A 14,909-nucleotide genomic window follows, 5' to 3' on the forward strand; every position below is an offset into this window, starting at 1 on the left:
ACACATTTTAATTGCTCAATAAATACTTGAAGGAATGACTATGAAAGTTGGGCAGAGGAGAAGAATAGGACTCTTCTTCCCTGGAAACAGAAGTCATTAAAGTCACTAAACCAACCATTGGGAGGTTCCAAAGTGGAATGAATTAAAGGGACACCCATTCCTAGTAGTTATCTTATGGGTGATATATTTCCTCGAAATTTTTATTGTTGATAAAACATAAAATAAAAAAATTAAAGGGTTATTAAAGAAGGTCATCCTTTCAGAATGACCAGCAGATCTAACACTCAGGATTTATTCTATTTTTAAAAACATTTTGTCTTTTAAAAACTTTATTTTTGTATTGTATGTTACAGCTTTCTATCTATTGACTTTAGTGTTCAATATATTTGTTTTTGCTTTTTTAAAGAAAACCCACCGTCACTGTAAGGTTGGCAGTGTAAATGAGAATCTCCACATGGGGAGATTATATCCTTGGATGGTATATCCCTGAAGTTGCTGCCTCCATCACTAGTGTCTGCAGGGCACAGCTTCCCAGTAACAACCTTAGCATGTACAGGGGACACGCAATGACTATTTCCATAGTTTTCCACAACACAGTGGTGATCAGGCTAGAATCTCTAACCACAACTTTCCTAAAGACTCCAGAATAACAGACAAGAAATAGACATAAGAGAAGAAAGTTACAACTAAATAGACCGATTTACAAGATTTAGTTTGCTTTTCCAGCTCTTGGTCTCCTATGGGAATGCGGGGAAAGATTAGCTTAGCAACCATCTGACACCTAAACCTACCTGACAGTGAAACTTACCTACATGCCTAAAAGTCTTTACTTAAGAAAGTGAAGGTTCTATCTTAACAGTTAAAGATCATTCTGAGGACTTTTTCCCCAGATATTTGTCCCGTTAAAGGCTATTCTAACCCCCGTCTACAGATGTGGTCCTATCGCAAAGCCTGAGCAATGCAGCCGCATTGGAATATAATCCAATAAGAGATACACACATACTGATGTGTATATGTTAGAGGGAGATACAGAAGGTTTTTGCAGAGGGGAATACTTTGGGGACAATTATATGCATTCAGTCAACAAAAAATCATTAAAACCCCTGGTAATGTGGTGGAGTAGAAAGGGTATCCAATCCGGGGCTAGAAGGCTTGGGCTATGCCTGGATCAGAAGCTTCCTGCCTTTGGAACCCTGAGCAAGTTATTTAACCTTTCTGAATTTCTGCCATTAGATCTGGAAAATAAGCATGAGATAAATAAGAGAGAAAATGTATATGAGAAGCTTTCTTTAAAACTGTAATGCTTAATGCTATTATTATTAGGAGTTGCATGCAAGGCCCTGTGTTTAGCACTACGGAGGTCAATTATGCCTCTCTGTAAGGGCGGTTGTGAGGGTAAATGAGATAAAAACATTCAAAAGCTACAGATAAGGCATGATCTCTACTCTTAAGGAAATTCCAAATTGTCGGAAAGATGAGACTTGGGCACAAACAATATATAAAAAACATAGTATTTGAAAAACACCGTAAGAATAAAAAATATAGACTAGCATTTACATAAATTTATTGTTCATTGCATGGTATATTATCACTAACATAGAAAGTTACTTATTAGTCTATTAAGATGCTTATCTCACTGATAAAATAAAAAGAGCTAGTTAATTTGCTAGCATCTTCTGCATACAGAAATCAATGGGCTTTTAACTTCCAAAAGCAAGGTCATAATCACTGTGCCTTCTAAATTGGCAAATGTGGTGCCTAGTCAAACAGAAAAGTGCTCAGGTGCATTTTGAAGTGCTTTGCATTTCCTATGGAAAATGCCCCTCTCATTTTGTCTCTGTAGAGTAATATGGAGCCTTACATTATAGATGTACGTAATGGTCTGGTGCCATTTCCACGCTCCAAGAGGATTACAGGAAGGGCATGCACACTGCCTTTTGCTCCAGCTGTATCTTTTATCAATAAGACGCAATGTGCTCAACAGTGAAAGGGCTACTCTCTTCACTTTGAAATAACAGCTGAATTCATATCATGGGTCATCTCGTTAAGAGGTGAAACAGTGCGGGGGGTTGGAGAGGGGAGGAAATTTGCTCTAACCATGCTCCTCAGGGAATATATCACAATATATAAATCACAAGATAGCTTTCGCTCTTCCTAGGCCACTTAAAAATAATCCCTTTAGAATACACTTAGGTTTGAGAGAATAATTCATACTTGAAATAAAACCTAATGAACTATTGTGGATTAAAAGCCTATTGTATGTTAAATATACATGCAAGAGTATAGAAAAGATATTGGAAGGAGATGGGAGAGATGTGTAAACCATCTTTAACATTATTTTGGACAAAATATTTTTAAGATAGAAAAGAAAAGGCGGGGTGCCGTGGCTTGCACCTGTAATCCCAGCACTTTGGGAGGCCAGGGCGGGCAGATCACTTGAGGTCAGGAGTTTGAGACCAGCCTGGCCAACATGGTGAAACCCCATCTTTATTAAAATACAAAAATTAGTTAGGCTTGGTGGCGTGCGCCTGTAGTCCTAGCTACTTGGGAGGCTGAGGTGGGAGAATTGTTTGAACCTGGGAGGCGGAGGCTGCAGTGAGCTGAGATTGTGCCACTGCACTCCAGCCTGGGAAACAGAGTGAGACTATGTCTCAAAAAAGAAAAAAAAAAAAAAGAAAAAAGGAAATGAGAGATAAATTTTTAAAATTGTGTCTTTGGTTTAAAAAAACTGAAAAAGTCAGCTCAAATTCAAACTTAAACAATATTATGAAACAGTAAAGATGGCTGTGAAAAATAAAAGTAAACTTTAATCCTGACCCTGTAAGAATTATAAGTGAACACATCAATGTACCTAATGTATAAAATTAGAGCAGACTTATGAAACTTTAAACCAAGTGATAAATTTAAATATATTCATCCAACCATCCATTCACCCATCCAACCATCCATTCACCCATCCATGCATCTGGCCATCCACATCCATCCATCCATCCATCCACCCACCCACCAATCCATTTATTCATCAACGAATGATTATGCTTACTTACGCTCAGTGTACTGTCTGGACCAGCAACATCAGCATCACCTGGGAGCTTGATAGAAATGTAATTCTTGGGCCCTAACTTGGGCCTATGGAATCAGAAACTGGGATGGGGCACATCAATACATTTTACCAAGCCCTCCAGAAGACCCTGCTGCATACTTAAGAACCATCTGCCTGGAGTGAAAAGGTTAAGAGCATGCTCTTTGAAGTCAGAGAAATTTGGGCTCGAATGTTTCTATTTAGGCTTACTGCTTCTGTGATCTAGAACAAGGTCATTTGATCCAAGCCTTAATTTCCAAATTAGTAAACAGAGACACAGTATTTCAAAGCTATTGTTAGGATTAAATGAGATAATATATACAGATGGTATCTAAAGTGTATATTGATTATACATACAGTGCTTGGTGCATAGTGAGCACTCAGGAACTGATGTCTGTTATTTTTCCAGGCATGTAAGAGCCTGGGTTAGATGCTACAGGAAACACTTTGTTAATCAGACACAGTTTCTTTCTTCAAGGGTTGTATTCTGAAAGAGGAGCTATACAGCATATAAATAATCATGATACACATTAGAAAGTGTTAGGTGGCAAAAGAGTGGTTGTATAAAGAACCCTGGGAGAGTTTTGAAAGAGTGGAGGAAGTAACATTTGAATGGGCCTTTGAAAAAGGGGAAGCTTTTGGATAGGCACAGATCAAGCGACAGCAATTCAGATGAAAGGAACAGGGGGAGGAGACAGGGAATCCTGGGATACATGGTTTGGCTAATGGGATGACAGCAGGGTGACCATACAATTTATTGTCCAAACAGGGACACTCTGTGAGTGAAGAGGGCATCATTAATAGTGAAGCCTGGACAACAAACATAAATGTGGACCATGCCAGGCACAGCAATCATATGGTCACCGTGGAGAATAGGCTGTTGGGAATACAGTATTGGACCTAGGGAAGGAGAGTGGGCTGGGTTTGTGTGGTTCTGAACGACAGGCTGAGGGCTTTGCTTGTTAAGCAGTGGGGAGCTGCTGAAGGTCCTGAGCAGGGAAGTGGCCACAGGAGAGTGGTTTTTCAGGAAGATGAGGTTGGCAGCTCTGTGTAGGCTGCTATACAAATGGAGACAGGGGATGGATGACAGAGAGATTTCCAGGGTAGAAATAATGAGATTTTGAAACCAAATAAATGGGTCAGAAAAGAAGAAAGTGAAGTTGAATCTAAAGTTAAGATATCAAGCTGAGGTCAACAGAAACAACGAGGGCAGGAAAAGGGGCAGATCAGGGTAAGAAATCACAAGTGTACTTTCATGCATAATGTACTCAATTTGATGGGTTCCATTACATATAAGTGACAGGGCCTCAACGTGCCACTGAGATGGGGAAATATGAAAACTAGTTAGAGTTGTATTCTTATTCCAGTAATGTTGTCTCCATTTCTCAAAAGATAAGCCATTCAATATCTCAGTATAGCACACAGGCTATTATCTTGTTTTGCATTTATTTTATATATCAAACACTTAAAATTGGGCAACAAGAATGTTTATGTTGTGCTTAATATGGACCACACTCAGTTCTAAGAACTTGACAAATATTACAGATTTAATCCTCATTAGAATCTTATGAGCTTGACATGATTACACTTATGTGTCACTTAATGATGGGGACATGTTCTCAGAAACATGTTGTTAGGTGATTTTGTCCTTGTTCACACATCATACAGTGTACTTAAATAAACCTAGATGATATAGCACCCATTACACACCTATACTTTTTTACAAAGTATATATTATATTACAAAGCATTATATTACACATGAGATGGCCTATTTCTCTTAGGCTGCAAACCTGTACAACATGTTATTGTACTGAATACCGTAGGCAATTGTAACACAATGATAAGTGTTTGTGTATCTGAACATATCTAAACATGGAAAAGGCACAGTAAAAATATGGCATAAAAGATAAAAATGATAAACCTGTGTAGGGCACTTCCCACAAATGGAGCTTGCAGGCCTGGAAGTTGTTCTGGGTGAGTGAGAGTGGTGAGTGAATGTGAAGGCCCAGGACATTATCGTACACTACTTTAGACTGCATAAGCACTACACTTAGACTACACTAAATTTATAACAAATGTTTTTCTTTTTTCGATAATAAATTAACCTTAGCTTACTGTAACTTTTTTACTTTATAAATATCTTTAAACATTTTTAAATTTTTTGACTCTTCTGTAATAATTCTTGTCATAAAGCACAAACACATTGTACAACTGTACAAAAGATTTCTTTATATCCTTATTCTATAAGCTTTTTTCTATCTTTAACTTTTTTCACTTTTTAAACTTCTTCGTTAAAAACTAAGACACACATTAGCCCAGATTTGCACAGATTTAGTATCATCAAGATGTCACTAGGCAATAGGAATTGTCAGCCCCATTGTTATCTTATGGGACCACCGTCATAAAATGTCATTATATGGCACTTGACTGTGTCTCCATTTTTCAGATGAAGACACTGAAATATTCAGAAGTTAAGAAACCTGCCTGAGATTATACTGCTACGAAGTGGGGAAGCCACAGTTTGAACCCAGGAGATGCTCACTGCAGAGACTGAGTTCCTCACCAAGGCACCAGGCTGTTTCTTACGCTAAAGGCGTCCTAAGGGAACATAATGGAATGGGGATTGGAAAAACTGTTAGATAATGTTTTCTTGGGGTGTTTTGTTATTTACCTGAAAAGAAAAGATTTTCCAGTTATAATTATCAAACTGCTTTCATAGAACCAAAATAAATAAGATACTTTGAGAGTATAGGAAAGTTATATAAGTTCACATTGCATGACACACTTATTTGGTTTCTAAGTTTCATCATTTCTACGCTGAAAATCTCTCATCTTTTCCCTCCTCTCCATTCTTGTAGCATCCTACACAGAGCTACCAAAATTAACTCTCCTCAAAACTGCTCTTCCATGGTCGCTTCCTTGCTCAGGAACCTTCATACCGACATAATTTCATAATGTCCGATATCAAGGCACAGAGTCAAGATTCCAACCTGAACCACTCTGTTATGCCACCTTCCAAATGACAGGTGACTTCTTTGAATCACTTCGATTGTTACTATTTTAAAAGTGAGTGTGGAGTAAGGGTAGAAGCCTAGAAGGGATTTTTGGTAGAATTATAATTAGGGCATTATAAATATAGGACAGCAAGAGGTAGCTGGGCCTTCAGAAATATTTTGGGAGGTAAGGAATATTTTAAACTTGGGAGTACCAGAGTTGCTGCCAATCCTGCCTCTCTTCAGGGCAGGGAAGGCCCCAAGGAGAGCAAGAGGGAACCTTTTTTGGCCATGGCTCCCTAGGGCAGAGAAGAAGCAAGCATTCAGGGCAGTACTTACAGGAATCAAGACTATGGTTTGGTGGGAGCATCCCTGTATTCTATCTTTCAGTGACGCAAAGAGGAGGGCAAGACTTTCCTTGATGAGGCCAGGGGACCAAGCCAAACTATTAGGATGGTAGATGCAGAAGCTATGCTTCCCAGTGAACCAGATTTGATACGCTGGGAGAGGAGTCAATTAAAATAGAAATCAGGGGAGTGAGCCCGCGAGCCAACCCCTCTGCAAAGACTTCATCTGATTCAGACCCTCCTGAGCTTTTACAGAACCCAGTGCCCATTGCAATCATAGCACTTATGAACATTCGCTTAAAGATGTGTCTCCCCAAGTAAACGCTGCACCCTGTGAGTGCTGGGATCTGTATTATTTGACTGTATTCCCACCAAGCCCAGAGCCTGCACAAAGCATGTGCCCTGAGTAAAATGCCTCTGAATGAATAAAATGAGGGTAGAGCTTTGATCAATCGGGGTCATTATACTAGAAGGAGGCTTATAACTCATTTAGTACAATCCTATTGTCTTACAGATGATGTGATACACAGAGGTTAAAGGGCTTACTAAGGTCCCATGTTGGGTTTAGTGCTAGAGCTGGACCCAGAACCCAGAACACACAGGCGGATTCTTTCGCCTCCTCGCCCTGCTAGGGGCATGAAGACAGAAGACAGCCCCCACAGTCATTCTAACATTTGTTGGCTGGCTATTGGGAATGCAGAATACATTTTCCCATGGAGGCAGGTTTTTTCTTCTTCTTTTTTTTTAAATGGTGGTTCGGTTCCCAGGCCAGGCCACAAAAGCCTATTTACCCCATAGCTGAGCTCAACTATAAAACCAGCGGTAGCTCTGAGGCCTCACTGAACCCCCAGCTCCGAGCCTGCAGTCCGAGGGGCAGGTGGGCAGCTGGCTCTGCAAGGGGGGTCGGCAGCGCTCCCTTGAGCAGACCAGGAGTGTGGGGAGGGGGCTGGGCAGGGGGGCTGGGCAGGGGGCCCAGGCAGCAGCTGCAGGAGCCTACAGCAGCCTCTGAATGCCTTGGTGGTTCTTAAGTGGATTGTTTGTAAGTTGGGAACTGTCTGTACTTAGAAAGGCGGATTTCAAGAGGTAGGGGATCCTATTTCACTTGAAGGCCCACAGTAATGAGGGTTCTTTATTCGTAATGAAGTAGCCACTAATTGGAGGGACGGGCTCAGGAGGCCTGGTGGAATTTTGTACTCCTGGACCAGAACTGAGTAATATTATGCAGTAGCCTGGCAACCCTTTACTTTTGCACAAAATTCATATAAAAATCTACCATGAAGTGCCTGTCTGACATTCACTGTGTTTATTATTAATAATGATAATAACAGGGTAGCTTATACACAGCCTTAAGGCTAAGAAAGTAAATTGAATTCTCAGTTTCTTCCAGTTTTTTTTTCCCCAGTCAGATTAGGAACATTTGGAAAGTCCTTACTCTCCGAGTGGGCTGAAACCTTTCATATTTACCCAGAGGAGACATGGCTGTAGTTTCTAAGGACTCATCCAAGAGATGATCTCTTTCCTTCCTCTGCCTCCTCAGAGAGGCAGAAACATTCCATAAACTCACAAATGTTGTAAAAGTAAATGTACAAAAAAATAATATTAATGGAACTGAAAACGTTACAGTAGAGAAATCAATTATAATAAGGAAATACAGTTAGCCCTTCTGGACTTAATGAAATGTGTTCAACTGCATTGGAATGTTCTGGTGCCCCCTGGAGGATTCTAAAACCTCACAGAAATGGTTTAGTACCTTTCTTCAGATGGCTTAGAAAACCCTACAGAGGCAATGTGTTTCTCTTCTCAGGTTCAAATCAACTTAACCAGGCTCAATCGCATGCGGAGGGACAAAGCAGGAACTCAATCTAACATTTAAAAGGTTTTTAGCCACCATAAGTTTGTCATTAGAATGGAGGTTTTTGGATCAACAACAGAAACTATTTTTGGTTTGTGAAGTTTATAAATCTAACAGTGCAAAGTTCACGGTTACATGTGTGATCTCTCAATTTTTCTGGGCTGAGTGTTTAGGGAACAAGGAAGTTTGCTTCCATGAGCCTTGCTTTGACTTAGTGCAGAAAAATTAAACATTCTGGAAAGTTAAACATTTAGCTTCTAAATTTTTACTGCCCTGGAATTCCTCAGGAACATGACTCCAGTATGATAATGAGCAAATGGTCATCAGAGTTGTTTATTCCATAGTTACAGGTCAGCAGATGTGAGGAACCATCGTCTGACTCCAATAAGCTTTTAAGATGATAGCTGTCCATCGTTCCTGCCCTCCACTTTATACGAGAGTAACTGAAATCACTATTTTGATGTATAATGTCCCTGCTATCATCTAGTCTTAGGTAATTTATCTGAAAGACATTGACCAGGTCTCACTGAATTTGCAAACAATCATGCTGGCACATAATCGTAATTATATCACAATAGCTACAACATAAATACAGTATTGTAATATTGTACAGACAGTCCCGGATTTGCCACGGTTTGATTTATGATTGTTTGACTTAGAGTTTTTGACTTTGCCAAGATGCAAAAGCAACATGTATTCAGCAGAAACTGTACTTCAAGTATGCAAACAACCACTCTGTTTTTCATTGTCAGTACAGTATTCAATAAATTACTGTGAAATATGAAGCACTGTAGTATAGTATAGGTTTTGTGTTAGATGATTTTGCCCCACTGTAGGCTAATGTAGGCATTCTGAAAACATTTAAGGTAGCCTGTGGTAAGCTATGCTGTTTGGTAGGTTTGGTGTATTAAATGCATTTCCGATTAGGATATTTTCAACTTGATGGGTTTGCTGGGGCACAACTCCACTGTAAGTCAAGAAGCATCTGTATATATGTGTTATATAATACATATTGCATATAGTAATATTACATATTATTATAATATTGTATAATATTATAATACAATATAAACCTCTACTAATGTCACTTTTTTCAGTGCCATTCCTTCTTTCATATACTGGATGTTTAATTTCTTAATTTGAACATTATAAAGAAATGTATTAAAATTCAAATCACAAAGACACTAAACATAATTCCAGACTTCTAGAAAAGTTGCAAGAATTCTTTGTATGCCTGGATACCCTTCACCCAGATTCCCAAAATGTTAATTCACCCAAACATTACTACATTTGTTTCATTTTCTAAATACAAACACACATAGTTTTTTTCCTAAACTGTTTAAGAGTAAATTGCAGACAGAAAGTTCCTTTATTCTTAAATAATTCAATATATATTTCCTAAAAATAAGGAACTCTCTTACATAACCACAGTACAATTATTGAAATCAGGAAGTTAATATTGAAATAATGTTATCTAATATTACAGACCTTATTGTGATTTTATCAATTGTCCCAATAATATCTTCTATAACAAAAGAAAATCTAAAATCATACACTGCATTCAGTTGTCATGTTTTTTCAGTCTCCTTTAATCTGGGAAGTTCCTGGGTCTGTCTTTTTTCAGGGCAGGTATTTTAGAGAGTGTTCCACATTTTGGGTTGTCTGATGTGTCCTCACACTTAAATTAAGGTTATACACCTCTAACAGTATAACAAAAGTCATTCCGGCTTTTCCTCAGTGCATGATATCATGTGGCACATGCTGTTGGTTAGTCCCACCACTAGTGATGTTAACTTTGATCTTTCGGTTAAGATGGTGTTTGCCAGGTTTCTCCATTTGAGTTACTATTTCACCCATTGTAAATAATACAATATAATTTGAAACAATGTAAAGACAACGTAAAGATCCTATATCTCATTAAACTTCCATCCATTAGTTTTCATATTCATAGATGATTCTTGACTGAATCAATTATTTTTATGATGGCTTGCAAAATATGATTTTTGATTTTCAACATTCTATATTTATTGGTTGGCTTTCTACTTTATTTGTTCTCCTTTGTTTGTTTATATCAGAGTAGCTCATGGATTCTTACTTTATTCAATAGTATTAAATTTACTAAAATTATTTATTTAAATTAGTAATTTATTTTAACGCTTAAATGATCCCATATTTGGTGAATGGGAGCCTCTTTGGGCTGGCTCCTGTGTCATTTTGACAAGTCCCCCTTATTCTGTAGGTACTTTCTTCATTTTTGGCATAACATGATGTTCCAGGCTCTATTCTACTTTACCTGCCTCAAATTTGAATTTAACCATTTCTCCAAAAAGCCCTAGTTCCTTTTAGTGGAGGGTATGTAGAAACAAAGATCTGGTTTCTAAATATGCTCATTGCTACTAGAGTGAAACTGCTTCAAGGTCATCTCAGAGGACTGAGCTGGGAAATGCTTATATGTATATGTAAACAAATGTGTGCATATCCACAAGTACTCTCAGACACAGTACACATACACATATATGTATTATAATCCACGCACAGCTATATTAATTTACATATATCTAAACACATACACACATGTATGTATGCATGCATGTATGTGTGTATGTATCAGAAATCAGGAGTTTACATCCATATCTCCAATTTGAATCCAATACTGCAGAGTTCTATCTCATCCTTTTACCACATCTGTAGCTCCATTCTCCTAAAGTGCAAAACCTGGCTCCCACTGTCCACAACTTATCTGCTCAATCCTGGAATGCACGAAGAATAGTTTCAGAACTGCTAACCTATGCTTCTGCAAAAAGAGACGTCTGCTAGCTAGAGTCGAAAATTCCAAGGGACCAGGAATGACATTAAATCAAAGAGGTCAATATATTCATTTTCAAAGTCAGTCCTGTTGTCAAAATCAGTAAGAAAATGGTGGTGGCAAAAGCATTCTATCCTTCAAACCCTTCCCTCTGTAGATTCTGCCATTGCGTGATATCGTACCGAAGTTAGAGTTTGGCCAGATATGACATGAAAAAAACTGTCTTTTGTTCCATTTGCTTATTTATTCATTTATTATATTATACTTTGCCTGCTTCCATAACAAACCTTTGAGTAATAACATATCTAAGCAGAAGAGCTAACAGAGAGAGACCAAAACCAATATAAAGAAAAGAGGAGATGATTTTATGTGGAACAGAGATAATCTAAGAAGGTCACAGGAAAGGAGCCTGTGATAGGTGGAGTTTCTGTGTTTGCCTGTGGTGGCTGCAAACAAATTACCTCAACTGCCTCTATCCTAACAGCATTCTTTTCATTTTCCAAGTTCACTTTCAGTCTTTGTCCATATATGGCCAATTAAAATTATATAGTTATCTTCATAGATAAAATGATTTTTTAAAATCTTTGCCCCTTAAACTGGTAACAGGTTTGATGATATTTCATGCCTGGAACAGAACCGTTCCAGAACTGTTCCTCCAAAGCTGGCTTGCTCTGGAATTCTGTCTGTTATACACAAACACACATACACACATGTGTGTGAACTCTCCTCCCCACTACATTATACCCTAGATCCCTGAATCAGAATCTTTGGGGCGCTGGGGTTGGAGAGACCAAATGTAATAAATGTTAATATCAGTGAAAATGACTTACAGAAGCAGCCAAAAATGAATTACTTTTTATAAAAGTTCATGTTTGTTTATAAAATAAAAAACGTTAACATCTTGTTTTCAATTTTCTTTTTATGAAGCCAACAGTTTATTACATACAACTTCCTTATTGGTGAGAAAAGGCTACCTCTCCTTTTAAAATTCTTACCATTTTAGCTTAATTAATTTTACCAAACTGGCAAGAGTCTGACTTTAAAGTCCCTTGAGCCATCAAAAGCTATAAAAATGTTACTTCTTCTTGACCAAGTTATTTTCTTGAAGCAGATTCCTACAAATTCAGGGGAATTTTCTAAAATATGGGCAAAGGTTTAGTACAAAAAGTTTCAGACAGCATTTATTTGCTCACAAATGTAAGCAACCTAAAAGTCTAATGTTAGGGCGTTTTATGTAATAAAATATTGGGCTATTGTCATCACTTTTTTTTTATAAAGAATTTTTTGACACACAGTGAAATGCTTATGATAAATGGAAGCCCTTTAAATGTAGGTATTGGGTCTTTTTCTGTGTTAAATCTCCAATCTCCATGCAATGCTAAGCACTTAATAGGTGCTTCCAAAAAATTTTTTTTATGTTGAGTTGAAATAATAAAGCATTAAAAATTATATGTGTGGAAGAAAATATTTACAAAAGACATGTATGATAAAGGACATGCTATTCAAAATATACAAAGAAACTTTAAAATTCAACAATAAGAAAATAACCTGATTTAAAAAGTGGCAAAATATATGAATAGATACTTCACCAAAGATGACATACAGATGGCTAATAAGCATATGAAAAAATGCCCAATATCATATGTCATTAGGGAACTGCAAATTAAAACAACAATGAGATAATACATAGATACTAGAATGGCTAAAATCCAAAATACTGACATCAAATGCTGGTGAGGATGTGAGAATACAAAATGGGGCTGGGTGCGGTGGCCCACGCCTGCAATCCCAGCACTTTGAGAGGATGAGGTGGGCAGATCCCTGGATCTCTTGAGGTCAGGAGTTCGAGACCAGCCTGGCCATCATGGTGAAACCCTGTCTCTACTAAAAATAGAAAAAATTAGCCGGGTGTGGTGGCACATGCTGATAATCCCAGCTACTTTGGGAGGCTGAGGCAGGAGGATCCTTGAACCCGGGAGGCAGAGGTTGTAGTGAGCCAAGATCATACCATTGCACTCCAGTCTGGGCAACAAGAGTGAAACTCTATCTCAAAACAAAAACAAAATGGTATCGTCACTTTGAAAGACAGTTTGACAGTTTCTTATAAAACTAAAGTTCTTACCATATGATCTAGCAACAGTGCTCCTTGGTGTCCACCTGCAGTTAAAAACATCCGGCCGGGCACAGTGGCTCATGCTTGCAATCCCAGCACTTTGGGAGGCCAAGGCGGGAGGATCACGAGGTCAGGAGTTCGAGACCAGCCTAGCCAACATAGCGAAACCCCATATCTACTAAAAATACACAAATTAGCCAGGCATGGTGGTATGTGCCTGTAGTCCCAGCTACTCGGGAGGCTGAGGCAGGCGAATTGCTTGAACCCAGGAGGCGGAGGTTCTGGTGAGCTGAGATCGTGCCACTGCACTCCAGCCTGGGCAACAGAGTGAGGCTCCGTCTCACAACAACAACAACAACAACAACAACAACACCACCACCATCAAAAACAATAACAACAAAAAATTCCACATAAAAACCTATACATGAATGTTTACAGCATCTTTATTCATAGTTGCCAAAAATTGGAAGCAACCAAGCTGTCCTTCAGTAGATGAATGGATGAAAAAACTGTGATACATCCAGACAATGAAATATTATTTAGTACTAAAAGGAAATGAGCTATCAAGCCATGAAAAGATATGGAGAAATTTAAGTACATATTACTAAGTGAAAGACACCAATCTGAAAAGGCTACCTGCTATATGATTCCAATTATATGACATTCTGAAAAAGGCAAAACTATGAAGGCAGTAAAAAGATCAGTGGTTGCCAGGCGCTCAGGGAGATAGAAGGATGAATAGGTGAAGCACAGATGATTGCTCGGGCAGTGAAACTACCCATATGCTACTAGAATGGTGGGTACATGTCACTATACATTTGTCAAAACATAGAATCTACAACGCAAAGAGTGAACCCTAATGTACACTCTAGACTTTGGTTGATAATAATGTGTCAACCTTGGCTCATTAATTGCAAAAAATGTACTGCACTGATGGGGGATGCTGATGGTGAGGGAGGCTGTGTGTATGCACTGGGTATGTGTGTTGTGGGGTGGTTGGGAAGTGGGGAGTGAGTATGCAGAAACTCTGTATCTTTCAATTTTGCTGTGAAGCTAAAAATTGCTCTTAAAATAGTCTATTAACTTTACATATAATATATAATATATTGATGTGGTTTGGCTGCATTCCCACACAAATCTTACCTTGAATTGTAGTAATTCAATTATCACAGGGGCCAGGTGGAGATAAATGAATCATGGCAGTTCCCCCATACTTTTCTTGTGGTAGTGAATATATCTCATGAGATCTGATGGTTTTATAAATGGGAGATCCCCTGGACAAGCTTTCTTTCCTCCTGCCATGTGACACATGACTTTGCTCCTCATTCACCTTCCGCCACGATTGTGAGGCCTCCCCAGCCATGTGGAACTGTGAGTCAATTAAACTTCTTCCCTTTACAAATTACCCAGCCTTGGGTATATCTTTATTAGCAGACTAATAGATATATTAATATATATAATTTTTCTACACATGAGCATTTAAAAAATGTATGTACCTTTGAGAAGGGGTAAAAAAGACAGATGTGTATCCTTAATGTAGATGCTGAAAAAAAAAAAGACAGATGGTAAAGATGAGAAAAGATAATAAAAATTATGCTTCAAACCCTTAAAAAATGTCTACCATTTGCCAACCACATTAAAAAAAAGAAGAGGCTGGGTGTGGTGGCTCACGCCTGTAATCCCAGCACTTTGGGAGGCCGAGGCGGGCGGATCA

The 14,909-nt window shown here is 38.4% G+C and overlaps 1 protein-coding gene across 18 annotated transcripts in view; it reads right to left on the reverse strand.

Moving 5' to 3' along the window:
* Window positions 1–14,909, reverse strand: part of ICA1 (islet cell autoantigen 1) — a 154,359-nt gene that overhangs the window by 70,064 nt on the left and 69,386 nt on the right. Inside the window, exon 7 of one of the 18 annotated variants that reach the window (XR_008667303.2) lies at window positions 5,569–5,682. The exons of 15 other annotated variants lie outside the window; for them this stretch is intronic. Coding sequence is in view for 2 of the 3 variants with exons in the window: in XM_063708386.1 (XP_063564456.1) it covers window positions 14,727–14,738 (12 nt within the window). In the remaining variant the exon portion in view is untranslated. Of the gene's footprint in view, window positions 1–5,568; window positions 5,683–14,690; window positions 14,739–14,909 lie in introns of those variants that run through there. 2 more of the 18 variants (XM_063708386.1, XM_063708387.1) reach the window with 2 other exon arrangements.

Source organism: Gorilla gorilla, chromosome 6 (assembly GCF_029281585.2).
Source record: "Gorilla gorilla gorilla isolate KB3781 chromosome 6, NHGRI_mGorGor1-v2.1_pri, whole genome shotgun sequence".
In the NCBI taxonomy this organism is placed as follows: Eukaryota; Metazoa; Chordata; class Mammalia; order Primates; family Hominidae; genus Gorilla; species Gorilla gorilla.